The sequence below is a fragment of the Calypte anna genome, chromosome 2 (assembly GCF_003957555.1).
Source record: "Calypte anna isolate BGI_N300 chromosome 2, bCalAnn1_v1.p, whole genome shotgun sequence".
NCBI classification, from domain to species: Eukaryota; Metazoa; Chordata; class Aves; order Apodiformes; family Trochilidae; genus Calypte; species Calypte anna.
Window position 1 is genome coordinate 117,377,873 of NC_044245.1, and position 15,829 is coordinate 117,393,701.

The 15,829-nt window shown below is 36.7% G+C and overlaps 1 protein-coding gene across 1 annotated transcript in view; it reads left to right on the forward strand.

Annotated features, from left to right (window-relative positions):
- Positions 1-15,829, forward strand: part of PREX2 (phosphatidylinositol-3,4,5-trisphosphate dependent Rac exchange factor 2) — a 174,680-nt gene that overhangs the window by 119,113 nt on the left and 39,738 nt on the right. Inside the window, exons 31-35 of the mRNA XM_030445602.1 lie at positions 3,110-3,151; positions 5,638-5,855; positions 8,426-8,528; positions 10,971-11,111; positions 15,619-15,733. Coding sequence (XP_030301462.1) covers positions 3,110-3,151; positions 5,638-5,855; positions 8,426-8,528; positions 10,971-11,111; positions 15,619-15,733 — 619 coding nt within the window. The remainder of the gene's footprint in view (positions 1-3,109; positions 3,152-5,637; positions 5,856-8,425; positions 8,529-10,970; positions 11,112-15,618; positions 15,734-15,829) is intronic.

Consider the following 15,829-nt stretch of genomic DNA (forward strand, 5'->3'; position numbering starts at 1 on the left):
AAATATTCTTGACTCTCCTTTTCCACCCACTTCACATGAGCTTTTGTCAGAGAGATTTCCAACAACTGGCTTCTCTGCCTTCTTCTGCCCAGGAGGTAGTGGATTCTCCATCCCTGGAGATATTTAAAAAGAGACTGGATGTGGCACTCAGTGCCATGGTCTGGTAACTGCAGCGGTAGTGGATCAAGGGTTGGACTTGATGATCTCTGAGGTCCCTTCCAACCCAGCCAATTCTATGATTCTATGATTCTATGATTCTTAACCAAATACATAGGTTTGCATGCAAAATTATCATCCCAGCTTGTTTATTCATGATCAGTCTTTACATCCTTCTGCTTTCTTTAATTTTGTTGTTTGTTTTTTTTTTTTGTCTGGTGTTTTGTTTTGTTTTGTTTTTTAATTTAATTCTTGTGCCACTTACTCCACTACTCCTACCCCTAAACTGGTATCTCTAATACTTTTTCCTGAGAAGAAATCTGGAGAATCAAGATCCAAATCTTCATATAATTGTGATTTGCCTGTGGAGTTGGTGTGATATAATGGATACCTTTTAAGCCTGGGTTCTTGAGGCTTGCCTAGCACAAATTGCATGAAGGAGAAATAGCAAAAATGGAAGTGAAAAATTGCTTCTGAAGCCTTAGTTTCCAAGGCATGTCTGGACAGGTGTATGGAACTCAGTGTTGAAAAGAAGCAGGGCAGAAATGTCCCCTCCAGGCAGTTTGGGAAGTCTGTTGTGATTTAGGCATGCTTAGGCCTGTAGAAATTAAACTTGAGACACAATCAGCAGCTGAATCTAACTGAAATCAGATGAGCATGAAGCAGGGTTAAAAATGTTTCAGCAGGCAAATTTTCCTTTCATATCTTCATTTCTTGTTTTGTCCTTTTCAATTTTGTCATTATGCATTGTGTCACAAATGTACAAGAGCCACTGCCCTGAGCTACCTCTGGCTGGAATCCTAACACATGATATAGAAGTTTACCTCCCTCTTTTCCCTCTTACTCACCTGATTCAGAAAAAACAGAAGTTGTCTCTAATTGGATTGCTTGGCCAGGCTAATGAGAAACTGAACAGTGTCTTGGGATTTTAAAAGTTTGTTTAGAAGTAAAAGGCAGTATTTTAATAACTGAGGAGAGCAGAAATATTTGTCTCTTCTAGCAGACTATAGAGGAATAAATCCAAGGAGATCACAGATACAGCTTTGTTCACCATGGGTAATAAAATTGTTGTAACTAAAGCCTTCATGCTGAATCATTTTTGATAAATGGGGCAGGAATTCAGCAGCCACTGAACAGAGAAAGAGTAATGTAGGTACAGGATTCTGGACATATGTGAGAGACATAGCATGACAATCAGGAAGCTGAGGTATGACTGAAGTAGGAGCCAAGAAAATTGTCAAGATGAATAAAAAGAATGGGACCCTTCGGAAGGAAATAAAACAAAAACTGGACAGTGTAACAGCAGGTGGGTGTAGAGTAGAGAAAGAAGGAGAAATTTCTGTAGTTGCTTTTTCCCAAAATAAAAAAAGGTAAGAATTTTTGTCAGAAGAAAAGATTTGATAAAGCTAGCTAGATTTCCTGTCAGCTTGTCACATAAATGCATGAGGAAGTGCAGTTGTTTTGCTGTCACTTTAAGTTGAAACAGGAAATACTGTGCAACTGAGAAGGTTCAAATCTATTTTTATTTAAGTTAGGAGTGAGGACTGAAGAAGCCTTTCAGTCATTAGATACAAAAAAATATATTTCAACTTAAACCATAAAACATACAGTGCAAATCTCTATATTATTTTAAAATATTTTCAGATCTGAGAAACAAAATAAAACTAAAATCTAGCTTTTAGTGGCAAAGATCAGAATAGCATGATTAAAAGAAAAAGTATGAAAGAATGTTTAAGAATAAAAGATGTTGAAGGCATCTTGCATTAAAAACAGGTAATCTAAAGAGAAATTGCTGCAGAGTTATTCCTTTCTATATGTGATATAGCAAAAAGGGGTGAAAACTTCTATAGCATTTGGAATTTATTGAAAAGAGAATTATTGACATCCAAGGTTCATTTCTAACCACAGGTAAGTCTCTCACACAAATCACCTAAAAATACTCTCTTGCCTGTGGGTATATTTTGAAATGTAGAAGACTTACAGCAATGATAAAGGAGACTTGCAATGTTCTGTAATTTTCCCATAAGTAGGGAATATTATATACAGATACCTTAAATGCTTTGGAATTCAAATGTCCACCAAATCTCCTATAGAACTAGCTGCAAGTAATAGCTTCAAATAGCTAAATTATTCAGCTAAAATCTAGATTTCCCTGCACTGTATTTTCAGTTACTTAACTATTCTCAGACTCCCAAATTGCCAAGTTAATTATGTCTGTCAGTTGGGTTTTTTGTTAGTTTGTTTGGTTTTTTCTCAAATGACAAAATGCTAAGGCAAAGACCTATCACCAGACGATTTTCAAGAATAGCCAGTAATTTTGAGTGTTTCAAATGCTTGTATTTGAGATACCATGGACATGCATTTCAGAAGCATAGGTACTGCCAGCTCTTTTCACAATGTGTGTACAGCAAGGATGAAGGTCAGGCTTGGAAGTTTTTCTTAGTTTTAGGCTTAGGCACTTTTGGGAAGTATTCTGGCCTTTTGTGGATATGTTAAGTCCACACAGAACCCAGACAGTGCTGTTGATAAAGCCAACTCCAATGTCAGTTCCATCATCTGAGTTGTACTGACATTTCAAACAATTTCATATCAAACATATTCAAATTTCAAACCAACTTTGTTAGTTTTAGTAGGGGGCAACATATTCCCCTATTGTCCTATTGTCCATATACACCATAGCAGCTCTGTGGCACTGGCCAACAAGTTTAAGGGTGTATACATATGTACTCTTTATATGCCTCTGGATATGTCTTCTCTACATCTGGGTACTTCTGATTATTATCAGAAGTGAAGAAGTGAAGTTTAGACTCATTACTGTCTTGTAGGTGTAAATCAGGATTGCCTGTGCTAGAAGTTGGAGTTGCACTCGTATAAAATGAGAAACTACAAATTACTTCTTATGTTGATGAAAACACTTTTAACTATGTCCTCAATATATTTTTTTTTCTTTAAGAGGTGAAGGCACGAATACTCTTGGCACTTCTTGAGTATACAGGTAATTTTTCTTGTTTTGAGACTGGGGGAAGGGAATGTGGGTGGTATGAGATGTTTTTTGACATTGCAGATAATATTGCATTTAGAGAAAGGGGAAAAATCTCAGATACGAGAGCCTGATTATAAACAATTTACCCTTGTGTTTACAATGAGGATGGCAAAGACATTTCTAAAAAATAGTACACTTTTTTAAAATCTATTTTGTTTCAATGCAAAATATCTTTTCTGGCCATTTGCTTTGGTTCTTGTCAGATGAAGTAGCTGATGCTTGACTGAGCTTGTGCACAGTACTTATCTTGTCTTTCTCTTTTGGGACTCTTTCCTCTTTACTGTCTTCTGTGTTGTCTCTTCATTGCTGTTTATTTCCAGGCTTACCTTACATTTCCTTTTATTTTTTAGATATTATACTTTTTTAATTCCTTCCTTTTTTGGGATGGGTCAGTTTACTTTGTGTATCGTTTTACCATTACCCCACACAGTTTCTAATATATATAATGGAATTGTGCTGCTGCTAATTAAATGTCAGTAAATCAGTATTTAGAAAGTAATACTTGGGGCAGAAGATTCTCTGTCATTTGTAGTTGTATAAGTCAGCAGTCACATTTGACTAAAAAAGCAATAATTACTATGTATTTTTATTATTTTTATTTATTTATTTATTTATTTATTTATTTTACATATTATTATATTTTAACCAATCTGCAGCACTATATGAATGCATTTTTATTTCATGATTTTGTCATGACACATAATAGCAGTTTTATAAAGGGGTATATAACACTCCTGTCTTGTCAGATTTCTTCCAGATCTGATACATATTGTTAGTAGTTCCTTGAGTGTCATAAATAAGAAGTGACATGAGGAAATACCCCAATCTGATTTTTTAAAAAATCAGTTTTCCCTATTTACATGATTTCATAAGTTGGTGAACTGTAGAATTTATTTTGAATTACAATATTTTTTTGTAAAAAGAGCCCAAAAGTCTCTCGTGTGCTGTATCTGATACTCAAATAGTAATAAATGAGATTTGGAGGTGGGGTGTTGGAGACACTTTACTGCCTTCAGAAGCAGGCAGTGAGAGAAAGGCCCTGAAAGTCAGCTACTGTCAGACAGACAGAGATAAATTTGAGCAAAGAGAGGAGAGAGAATCTGTGTTGGAGACAGAGATGGAGATGGATAGAGCTTTTAAAGATGAAAATTATGTCTGTACTGGATTTTGAACAACATGAGAAATTGGACAGAAGGAGAGGTTAATTTTAATAATCAAAACAAGAAGCAGTGAGTCAGAGTGCAGAAGCAGCAGTGATTAGACCATGTATGCAAAACATTCCTGAGGTACTGAGAGGCTGACAAATAGAATCAAAATGATAGTAAAGGAGTGGTCACTGTTATCAATTGTCAAGGAAAAGGATTGAAGAAGATCTCATAAGAAAAATAGAATTGTGTTAATCTGAGATATACTTGGAGTCCAAGAAAAGCAAATATTTAAAGTCAGTATTAATTTTCTGAGTACAGGATTATTTCTGACTTATCCAGTCATCTCAAGTTTTGTCAGCTCCATAGAGAAGGTGGAAAAGAAGCTAAGCCTCTTAGAGGCAGAGGAATCTAAAAACGAGGACAAAGATTTTTGGCTTTGGAAAGACCTCAATATCACCTAGACCTCTTTTGCTCTGAGAAAGATTAAGTCTGCCAGTACCATTTGTGATTGATGTTTGCCTAGCAGCTCATAATGATAAAAATACTCGAAGACCTTCAGCAAAGAGGAAGAAGGAAGCATTAAATATTTATCACCTCAGTTCTATGCTTTATTGAGAACATGTTTCCCTTTCTAACTCTTTTGACCTTTAGCTAATCTAATGCTTGTGCCCTCTGGAATAATTGATAGGTTAGCTAGTCTCTTAATTTAAATCAGCCTCTGATGGTGCCATGGACTTCTACCTAGAGGCCTGTCCTTGGCTTTCCTGACCCATAAATCTCTTGCAGCATATGTGATGCTGCTCTATGCTTGTTTTATAGAGATTTCATACATATGTATATATATAGAGATAGTATTTAGATAAACTGTGTTCTGGTAGCAACATTCCTATGTGTCCTGTCTACACTTTACAGCAGGCTGTCCATCTGCCCTGCCCAGCTGGTAGCTGTGGTATTGACCAGATGATGCAGTCATGAAGAGGTTCTGACTATCTTTTTTTCTCTATGGAAAGTTTTTGTGCCCAGTTGGTTCTGACATTGGATCTCACAGCAGAGATCTGACTCATATCTGTCACCTTGTAAAATCAAAAGTACATAGAATAATCTTTTCATGGGGACAGTGACAGTTTTGTGTGCTATCTACTGGGACTAATATTAGGCTGTAAATTTATAAGTTACTTTAAAATTACTTGGGATGTTGGCAAAGAAAAAACCCAACACGTCCATTCCTTTGCTAGTAATTAATCTCCTGCTCTATTTTTGCTTTTCCTCTTCTGGATTTACCCATCACAGATAGCGAGATACAACTGAGGCGAGACATGGTCTTCTGTCAGAGCCTAGTGGCCACAGTCTGTGCTTTTTCAGAGCAACTAATGGTGGCCTTAAATCACATGTTTGACAACAACAAAGAATATGAAATGGAGACACTGGAGGCCAGCAGAAGATGGTTGGAACAGATAGCCAGTGCAGGTCTTCTCCTTCATTTCCAGTCCTTGCTCTCACCTAACCTGGTAAGACTCCTCATGTGGCTGTGACCAACACAGCCTGTGTTTTCTCCCTGAGCCAGGGATACAGTTAAACATTCTCGTTTATAAATGTAATTTTCTGTGTCCTTTGTGCTTATTCTGTTACTTAATTAGCTGCTATTTGGAAATTGTGATTAAGTTAATTACAGATCTGGGAAATGTTTGTGATATGGGAAATATGTTTTCCACAAAGGTATTATGTTTGTTTTGAGTTTACAGATAGTGAGTTTACACCTTCACTCCTGCTGTTTCCTGGAATTGAATGAAGTATTAAGCACAATGCAGGATAAATAAAATACCTGGTTTGGATAATTTTATCATCCCCCTTCCCCAAAAAACAACAAGTCTGTAGTAGTTGAAGGACTTCTCCCATCCTAGGGCAAATCCTTGTAGCCTATCAGGTAAATTGGATATCTGCTATTTCTTCACAAAGCCTGTCAAAGAGCCGTGTCTTAAACAATAAAAAAAGGGACATGGTTCTGCACTACTCTAATCCCCTGTTACCCAAAGTGCTTCTTCAGCCATTTAAGCTGCTTCTCCCAATAGATTGGTTCCTGCTAACCTGAGGAAGTGTGCTGCTCAGCCTCTGGAGTTGCATCCTACTGTATGAAACCCATGCAAATAACACACAAAGTTCCTAGTATCAAAGGTCTTCTTTCTTTTACTTATCTCTTTAGCAAATAGTTGAAGAGCGGACCAGATAAACTTTAGAAGCAGAAGGTGTTAATAAAAATAAAGGTATTTCTAAATCATAATAAAGTAGTTCATGGCCTCATTGGAGAGCACTGACTGAAGCTAGTATGGACAACTACCTCACAGGTAGTTGAGGTTCCTACGTGGGCTTATGTGGGACAGGGTATGTCAGGACCAGGTATGAAGCTTAAAACCAGATAAAGTCAAATACTGAGAGAAAAAGGAGGACTCTTTATCCATACTGGGGAGTGTGTGAAGAAAGCACAGAGAAGCTTGGGCTTATGTTTTAGGTCCTGAATACTTTCTAGCACCATGCAGCACCAGCATGTCCCAGTGTTAAAGTCCTCTGAGTCAAAGAGTACATGGAATTGGTTCCTATCTTGTGGATTCCTTGTGTGTAGTTGTGATGTTATCACAAAATAACTGACAGCAGCTCTGAATACTACTGGTTTTTCTTTCAAGATTGTAAAGAAAATCTCTTATAGTGAAAATGGAGGCCACTTGGCTATTTTCACATAATGAGATCCCAGCAGTATGCATTGTCAAATTGAAAATGAAATGAAATTTAGTTGTTCCTGCCCAACTGTCTTAACCGTGGCAAAAGTATTTTAAGGCAACTTTTTCAATACCTTCTCATCACTATTGTGCTTGCAAATGATCTGTATTATTTTAAACAAGGGTATTTGAAGGAAATTACATTCATTATGGCCAGAATTCAGTAAAGAATGAGCAGTTGTACAGATTCCCATGTCGCCAAATGGTTTTTAGACTATTCTGCTGATAAACTTCCTTTGTCCATAGAGATTTCATAGATTGGACCAGGAGGCAAATTATTTCTCACAGCTTTGCTATTTCATACATACAAGGGGTAATACTACTTCAGTATATAGAACAGGGAATATCATTGCTTTTTTTTTTTTTCCTTTCTAGAATTCAGTGAACCAAAGTTTACTCTCACTTTATAGTCAGCTAGTTAGTTATTCTTTGCTTTCCTACTGTTACAGTTCTGAGAGGAGTAAAAATGTTTGCCTCAGATTACCATTTAGCCTTTGCTAACTTAAAATGCTTGGGTCAAGTTGTATAAAGATTTGAATTACTTTAAGTGATTATTGATTTCTACTGTAATTGCTCTACATATTCCTCTCAAGATAATCTTATGGGGAGATGACTATTTTCCTTATTAAAGGTTCAGTAAATTGTCCCAAGTAATTGATTTACTGAGCCTTTTTTAGTAAATTAGCCTGAATCCTTTTAGTTATTTCTTTAGCTCAGGTGTGAACCATAGGTGCAGATCACAATATTGGCATATCTATCTACTTAATTTGCATCTAAAGTTTTGCAGGTGAAGGTGCAAATCACCCCGAGCTATACTTGTTCTGAACTACTGGTTCAGTTATTGGTATGTAGAGTGGTTATGGTGAACTCAGCTGTGGCTGATGAATGAAGTGCTAAAATGATAGCATTTTCTAAAGAAAATATGCTAAAAAGATTTTTTTGCACATTTCTTTTAATTTACAAGCTAGACCTGGTGTCCAGACAATCTGTTGAAGTCTGGTATTTTACATAAAGAATAATCACAGTATTGTTAGAATAAAAGTAATTAGAAATAATGATAGCTATAAATTACTGATTTAGGTTTTTTAACCATAATATTCATTTTAATAATCTTGAAATAGTAATAAAAGGGAAATTGCCAATAGAAACAAAAATATTTACTTTGTCTATTAGTTAATTAGGTTATACACTGCATCACTGTTGTGCAACTTTCTGTAGTTACTTTTATGTCCTGCTCTCACAGTATTTCCGGTAGGGAAAACATCTGGATGAAATGACTATTTCACATTTTCTTTTGCCTTTTTTAGGCTGATGAGCAAGCCATGCTAGAAGATACACTGGTTGCACTGTTTGACTTGGAAAAAGTTACTTTTTACTTCAGACAATCGGAGCCAGAACCACTAGTTGCGAGTGAGTAATTAATATCTGGGCTTTAATGGTCAGAAACACGTTGTGTGTTTGTAACATTTTTCTTTCCTAGAACATTATCTCCCATAGGGAATATTATATAATTTGGGATTATGTGGAATTAGTAGATCTGTAGCTCTCCTAATATTCCAAGATTTACTGAAACACAGCTAACATCAGTGACAATGTAGAGTCATTATCTGGCAATGTCAGTAACTTTGGGGGCAAAAACTGCTGAATCAAATTTTCCATTGGGAGTGTGTGACTGCATCAGGAAAGTCCCTGGAAGATCTCCTTGTTATTGAAGAGCCAAGTGTAAAATAAGCTTGAAGATCTTAATAGAGAAATGCAACTGCGTTGGAGAAGCATAACAAATATTGCATTTTATTGCCTGAAAGACAAAGTAAAGCTTGGAAGAGTTCCTTGAAAGGAGATGGCAAACACTATTAAGATAGCTTTAAGTTTTGCAAGAAGTTTCCTGGGAGAGCTGCTCGCTCAGACGATGAGAGACCTGAACCCTTCCTCCCAATACTTGTCCAGCTAGCAGCAAGACATAGTCTTTGCTGTTTATACTCTGTTTATTCCCTCCTTTTCAGACACTCCCTTATGAAATATATATTCAGCCAGTAGAGGTTCTCCTGCAGTGAACTTTGTTTAGTGAGCAAAAAGCACTCATTTTTTAAGTCTCATAACTCCCCCGGGAAGGGAGAAAAGCATGTCTGCTTCACATCAAGCTTTTCTAAAGCTGGATTAAGACCACACGTGAGAGAACTTCTGCAATAACCAAAACCAGAAGACCCAAAGCTCCTCCACAAAGCTGTTCATGCCCTGAAGAGTTCAGTAGAACAGGGTCTGTAGCCAGGTAGGAAACAGCCCATATAAGGCCATATTTATTTCAAGTAAGGAAACTCTTCAAAGTGTTTCTCTTAAAAAGAAAACCTGCCAAAACATTACAACTTAGAGCAGCATGGCATATGCCTGTGTCATGAATTCTTCATCCTGTCGCATCTTCCATCGGAAGTGTTGATGCTAAAACATAAGAACAATAAATGGGAAGTCTGTGTGTTCTAGGATTGTAATAAATTCTGCATTTCCTCTTCGTTTAAGGTCTAACACCACAGTCATCCTGGCTGTGGTTCCAGAAGAAAAGGAACTGGCAAATTTGATTTTTCTATTTATGATTCTACATAATCAATAGAAGAAAAAAAAAAACCAAACCAGCTTCTTTTAGCATTACAAAAAATAGTGGAAATTGTTCCTTTGGAGTCTTTTCCATTTAGGCATAAAAAAATATACGTACAAAGTGTAAAACTACATATTTTTAATGCAAATCCCTAAATCTTGGTTTTACTGCTTTCAACTTGGAAATTTATGTATGGAAAAGATACATAAACAGGAAATATATACAAAGCTTGAATTGAATTAAACTGACTTCCTCTGAGTATTCAGCTAAATGGAAAATGTTTGTCAGCTTTTGTTAATGGCCATTACTTGTTCATCTGACATAATACACACAATGTGTGCTGGGGAATCATTGTAACTTTAAAATGATAGTGGTAGTTGCCCTGAACTCTACACTAATGTGTTCTTACATTTTATGTATTCTACCACAATACATTTGTTTTCTTAGCTGAGTCCTGATTTTTAATAATAATTTAATGAATATGCTGGTAGCTACTGTATATTAACTTGTATTCTATCCTTCACACCCTCCACGGGTACCCCCTTGCATGCCCTTGGGAGGTTGCGAGCTATGCTGGTGGTGGCATGTACCTCCCATACCAGACATATCACAGTTAGGATGTCCCCTCAGGATTCTTCAAAATGATCATCCTGCTACGTGAGGATCGGGGGGGCCATGTTAGATATGGCAATGCACTCTCTGAATCCTTCCCAATAATCAAGGGTGTGAAACAAGGCAGCATTCTCACACCCACTCTATTAGTAATCTTCTTCAGCACGATGCTCCAAAGGGCCATGGCAGACCTTGATGATCTTTGTTTGTGAAGTCAAGCCATGATCACTCACAAATCTGAGGAGAATCTGAATCTATGTATCACACTGGCCTTACACATCTTTCACCTGAGGAAAGCATGTGAAATATGGCTAAAGGTATCCTTCCAGTGATTTCAGACTATGTGCTGTATGTAGATTTTTCTGCAGGTTTACAAACATTTTTTCTGCAGGTTTACAGGGAACACAAGTAGAATGCTGCCAACTGCTTGTTTTGCTTAGTATTTTGCTTAGTTGCTGCTTTTCTTTTATCTAATTCTTCATAATGGGTAGGGCCAAAGTGACCACAACGTTACTGAACATAATGTAAAATACTGCATGTGTTATTTTTTGGTCTGCAGTGATTTTTTTATCTAATTTTGGGTGCAAAATTTTCAGGAATGTGATGTGTCATTGCTTTTAATGAAACGGTACCACTGACTGTGTTCTTAGATGTACCAATCACATACCAAGCAGAAGGAAGCCGGCAGACCCTGAAGGTTTTCTTCTACCTTGATAGTTACCATTTTGAACAGCTTCCTCAAAGACTGAAGAATGGAGGATTTAAAATCCACCCAGTGCTTTTTTCACAAGGTAACTTGAGGTTTAATTTTTTTCCCACCCAGTTCTTTCACATAATACTCAACTATCTTTAAACTCCTACTTATTTACCCTGATTTAAGTCCTTTCTAACTATAAGGGCAAAATGCTTATATTTAAACTGTGTTTAATGTGAGCATTAATTGAGAACTTTGAATTAAAATGTGAGTTTAAGAAATGCTGAGATTTGTGATTAAAAAAATAGAGGTATGGTTATACATTTCTAAGTTTATAACTGCTAGATGATTCCAACAGCATAGAATTGTCTTTTACCAATATTGTTTTGTTCTTTGTAGACATTAGTGGACAATAGTCAGACAATGAAACTTGCTTTTAAAAAGTGTTAGGCTTACCAAATGCTATCAAATCCAAAATGCTATCATAATCTTGCCAAATGCTATCATAATCTTTTCTGTCACTTCAAGTCTAAGGACAAAAATTGATGTTCCCTGAGAATTCTGTCTCTTTAAAATGTTATGAACACTTAAATAACATTCTCAGGCTTTTGTAGTTTTGACACTGCAAACGTTGCTGAAGTGATAAATGGTTGCACTGATGCTCAGACTGTTCATAAATTGCAAGCAGCCTGCATTAGCTGCAGTGTCATTACGCTCATCAGGAGCTTGGAGTTTGTTTCCCTGAGGTGGTGAATGTGAGGCGCTGATTGCCCTGAGCTCCTTTCCATTTCAGAGGAAGCTGAAAATACTCCCATACCTTGCTAAAGGCTTCCAGGGTCTGTGTGGAATAGGCAGAAGTCAGATATGTGAATGAAGGCTTTGAGGAGGGCTCTGACAGATAACAAGGATGTAAAAGGAAATGGCAAACAAAAGGCATGAACATATAGGCAAATTTACTGTAAACTTAAGCCACACAATTTTTAAAAAATAAGCCCCCTGAAATTAAACAAACTAATAAAGTTATTTAAACAAACTAATAAAGACAGTCTTGAATGGGTTGCTTTTGAACAGACTGATTTCAGTCAGAGGGGAAAATGAGAGAACTGAATAGGAGACACATTTCAGTAGAGCAGACAAAAAGGTGACTGAAAGAGAACAGAAAATGTCTTTCTTGAGATGAAATCCTGGAAATACATTTTTTTTTTTTTTTTAGATTTGGGAAGATATTCAGCATGCTACCAAATTTATTTACAGATTTTACACTCTCTGTTTCCAGAAGTCCAAAATATTTGATTCTTAGTGTAAGGATCTTTGTAGTCAGCTAAAGGAAAAGAACAAGGATTCATTTAAGCATTACATCTGCTAAATAATTTTCAGTAATATAGAACATTTCTTTTTCCTTTATTATAGCAAATTTCTTTACTTTTCAAGGATCCCCCTCCAAAAAAGCCCATTAGATTCTAAGAATAAGAAATCCTGGATAAGTTAAATCCTAGTGTTTAAATCATTATTTTGGATTTTGTTTTCCTCATTAATAAGTGAATGGGATCCTGTTTTTGACATCTTTCCTATGATGTTTGTCTGGGCTGCCATCCGCATCTTTAACTGAAATTTATTAGCTACAAATGTAGAAATCTGTAAGTTCTTATGTGAAGTGGATTCTTGCTTCCCAAGCTTAACAGAGCTAAGCTGTTGCCTGACTGAAACACAATGGTTTATGATGCTTTCAAATGGAACATTTAGAAAATCGTGGTTTTTGAAATATCATCAAAGGCCCAAGTTAGTGCACATCAGTCTCTTTATCTCTGTGTTGCTCTGTTCTGTATTGCATAACTCCATGCCTAACATGACACATCTGTATTTGAAGGAATTGGACTATAGACATTTTTAAGTTTTGAAATGCTTACTCAGGCTACGTTATGCATCCCTCCACTTGTAAAACCAGTTTGTGTGGCCATATACTAAAGTGTATACATTCAAAAGAATCCTGATCTGCAGGACTGAGGTCTGAAAATGTTGAGCTATAGCTCTTGGCATTCAGTTTTCTCTGTTTCCTAAGGTAGAGTTGAGTTCTCAGCAACAAATAAATATAATTAAATGACATTCTATTTGAAATTAATATTAAACTTATTTAAAATTGCTACATAGTCTCTTAGTTTCATAGGCTTTTTTAATTTTAGATTTTAATTGAATCCTAGAGTAATTCTGATTGGAAGGGATGTCAGGAGGTCTCAAGTCCAACTCCTTCTCATAGCAGCATCAGCTGTGAGATGAGCCCAGGTTGCTTGGGTCTTTATCAAGTAGAAAACACCCAAGGACAGAAACTGCACAACCTCTTGAGTAAACTGTTCCTCTACTTGACTGGCCTAAAGTGAAAAAGTGTTTTCTTTCAATAGAGTTGAAGCACCCCTTGTTTCAATTTATGTCCACTGGCTCTTCCAACATGGACCATTTTCAAGAGCCTGGCTCTGTTTTCTGATTGACCTCCTGGTAGCTAATGGCCCCTGGCTAGTAGGTCCTGCCCAGAGCTATCACATCAACCTGAACAAGCTCAGCTCCCTCAATTTCTCACAGAGCATGTGCTGTCTTGGTTACCCTCTAGTCAGCTCTGGATTTGATTAACAGTTTTCATGTACTGTGGAGCCAAAACCTAGACACATTTTATTGGGTGCTATCTAATGAGTGTATCTAGTGAGGAAAAGTGTTTCTTTCAGTCTACTGGCCACGTTTATGTTAATCATGGTTATGTTATGTGCTCATATCCCTTGCTTCTCCTGATTTGGTACTGGCTGCAAACTTGACTTACCTCCTCCAGGTCAGTGGTAAAGATGTAGAACAATATAGAACCCTGTGGTGCTCATATTGGGCCCGTAATGGGATGTGGTCTACCTAGGCACTACCCTTTGAGCCTGCCCATCCTTCTGTATTTTTTTCTAATTAAGTTGTCTGTGCATTCAGACCATAATATCCTATCTCAGATTCAAGAATACAATAGGAGATACGTTTGTAAAGAAAGCTTCCTTACAAAAGAGGTTTCTAATATATTAGAAAAATGTTAAACCTTTCAAAAAGAGGAGCACCAGAGCACATGCTGGGGGATTCCCTGCCAGCACCCATCAGCATGGCCCCAGGGTGCCTGTGGAGGCAGAACTGGGTGCTCCAGCCAGGCCCCACAGATGACTGGGTTTCCCAGTTGGGAAGGCTAATTGGATAAAACCAACTTCATGCCAGTAAAATAAACAGTCTGAATTATCAACTGTTTTCATTAATGTGCTGTTATAAATGGAGTTTTTGTGGGGGCTTTCTGGAGTGATTTAGCACCAAGGAAGTTAAGGAGCAAGTCTGACTGTTGAAATTTAGTATTTTTTTGCACAGAAGTAGAATTGCAAATTCTTTAGTGCAGAAAGGGAGTGTAATTTGCATGTTCTTTCACAATGAATGAATTCTTTATTAACTGGTCATATTAAGCAGTACAAGCAGAATTAATATTCTGTGTGCAGCTGAAACTCTTAGGATGGCAGCATGTTTCTTTCAGAACTCTGCTTCTTGCTTTCATTTTCTGATAGGATGATGAATTCTTAGAATGTGTATGGATTATTAAAGTGGCAATATTCCTAATTGTAAAATCTTTAAATGCTTCTGCCCCAAAATCTGTTTCACCTTATGTTTTATGGTATAATAAGGTTAACCTCCTAATGTGAAGAACTTGATTTTTTCAGTGCAAATTTTTTGAGAACTTTTCAAACATTTAATTTGACCTGGCTGAAGAAAAGGTTAAACTTCTTTGAGTGTCTAAGTTAAAGGGGCTGGGGGAATGATCTTTATGTTCTCTTTTTTGAAAACTATTGCTAGGAGGAGCATTTCAGAATGCAATAGTAGTGTGTTAGGTTTTATTTCCTTTTCATTTCAGTGCAGTGATGATACGAGAAGGATGAAGATCCTTCCATCTACGGAAGTTTTTGTTTACTTCCTTAGTTCTTGTATTGATCCTTGCTTTGGTAAGGTGAATGTAACGGAGGTGAATATAATCAAGTATTTGACATTAGAAACATTCCTTGTCCCTGAAAATGAGCTTAGAGGGCATTTTCTGAGCTCCATAGAGGTTTGCTTTACTTGATCCAGAAGGCACTGACATTTTGAGAGAGAATAACTCTAGGTTCAGGTGCTCCCCAGCTCCCAAAATCAGGCTTTGTAAGAAGCTGTTAGGTCTCCCATTGTGAAAGTAGCTGGTACCTTACTCCTTTTTTTCCTCTACCCAAGCTCATGCTACTGTTTTCTTCCAGGATTTATCAGAAGTAAAATTCACATTTACATTCATAGGGCAGGAGTACCTTAATTAGAGCAGTGGAACTCTATCTAGCACTCTTCTTTGTATTTTCCACACAGCAAGAAATATAATTTTTCTTGGAAATTAAATCTTAAAGAGAAATCTATATGAATTTGATGACATATGGAAACAGCTCAGCAATCCACAATGCAGTAGGAGCCTCAAGGTTAAAAAGTAATTCACTAGTGTATGAACAAAGCTACAAAGAAGGCAAGAACTAAATATTTAATAATGATTTTTCTCTTCTTCATTGTCCTTTCTCTTTTTTTTTTTACAGCATTGGAGAGCATGGAAGGATACTATTATAGAGACAGTGTCTCAGTAGAAGAATTTCAAGCTCAGATTAATGCAGCCTCACTAGAAAAAGTCAAGCAATATAACCAGAAGCTACGGTGGGTGATTAACCAAAATTCCTGAGATTTGTTTGCCAATTTCTGCTTTTCAGCTCAGTTTCTATGACACATCTTTAAACTGAATTGCATTGTATG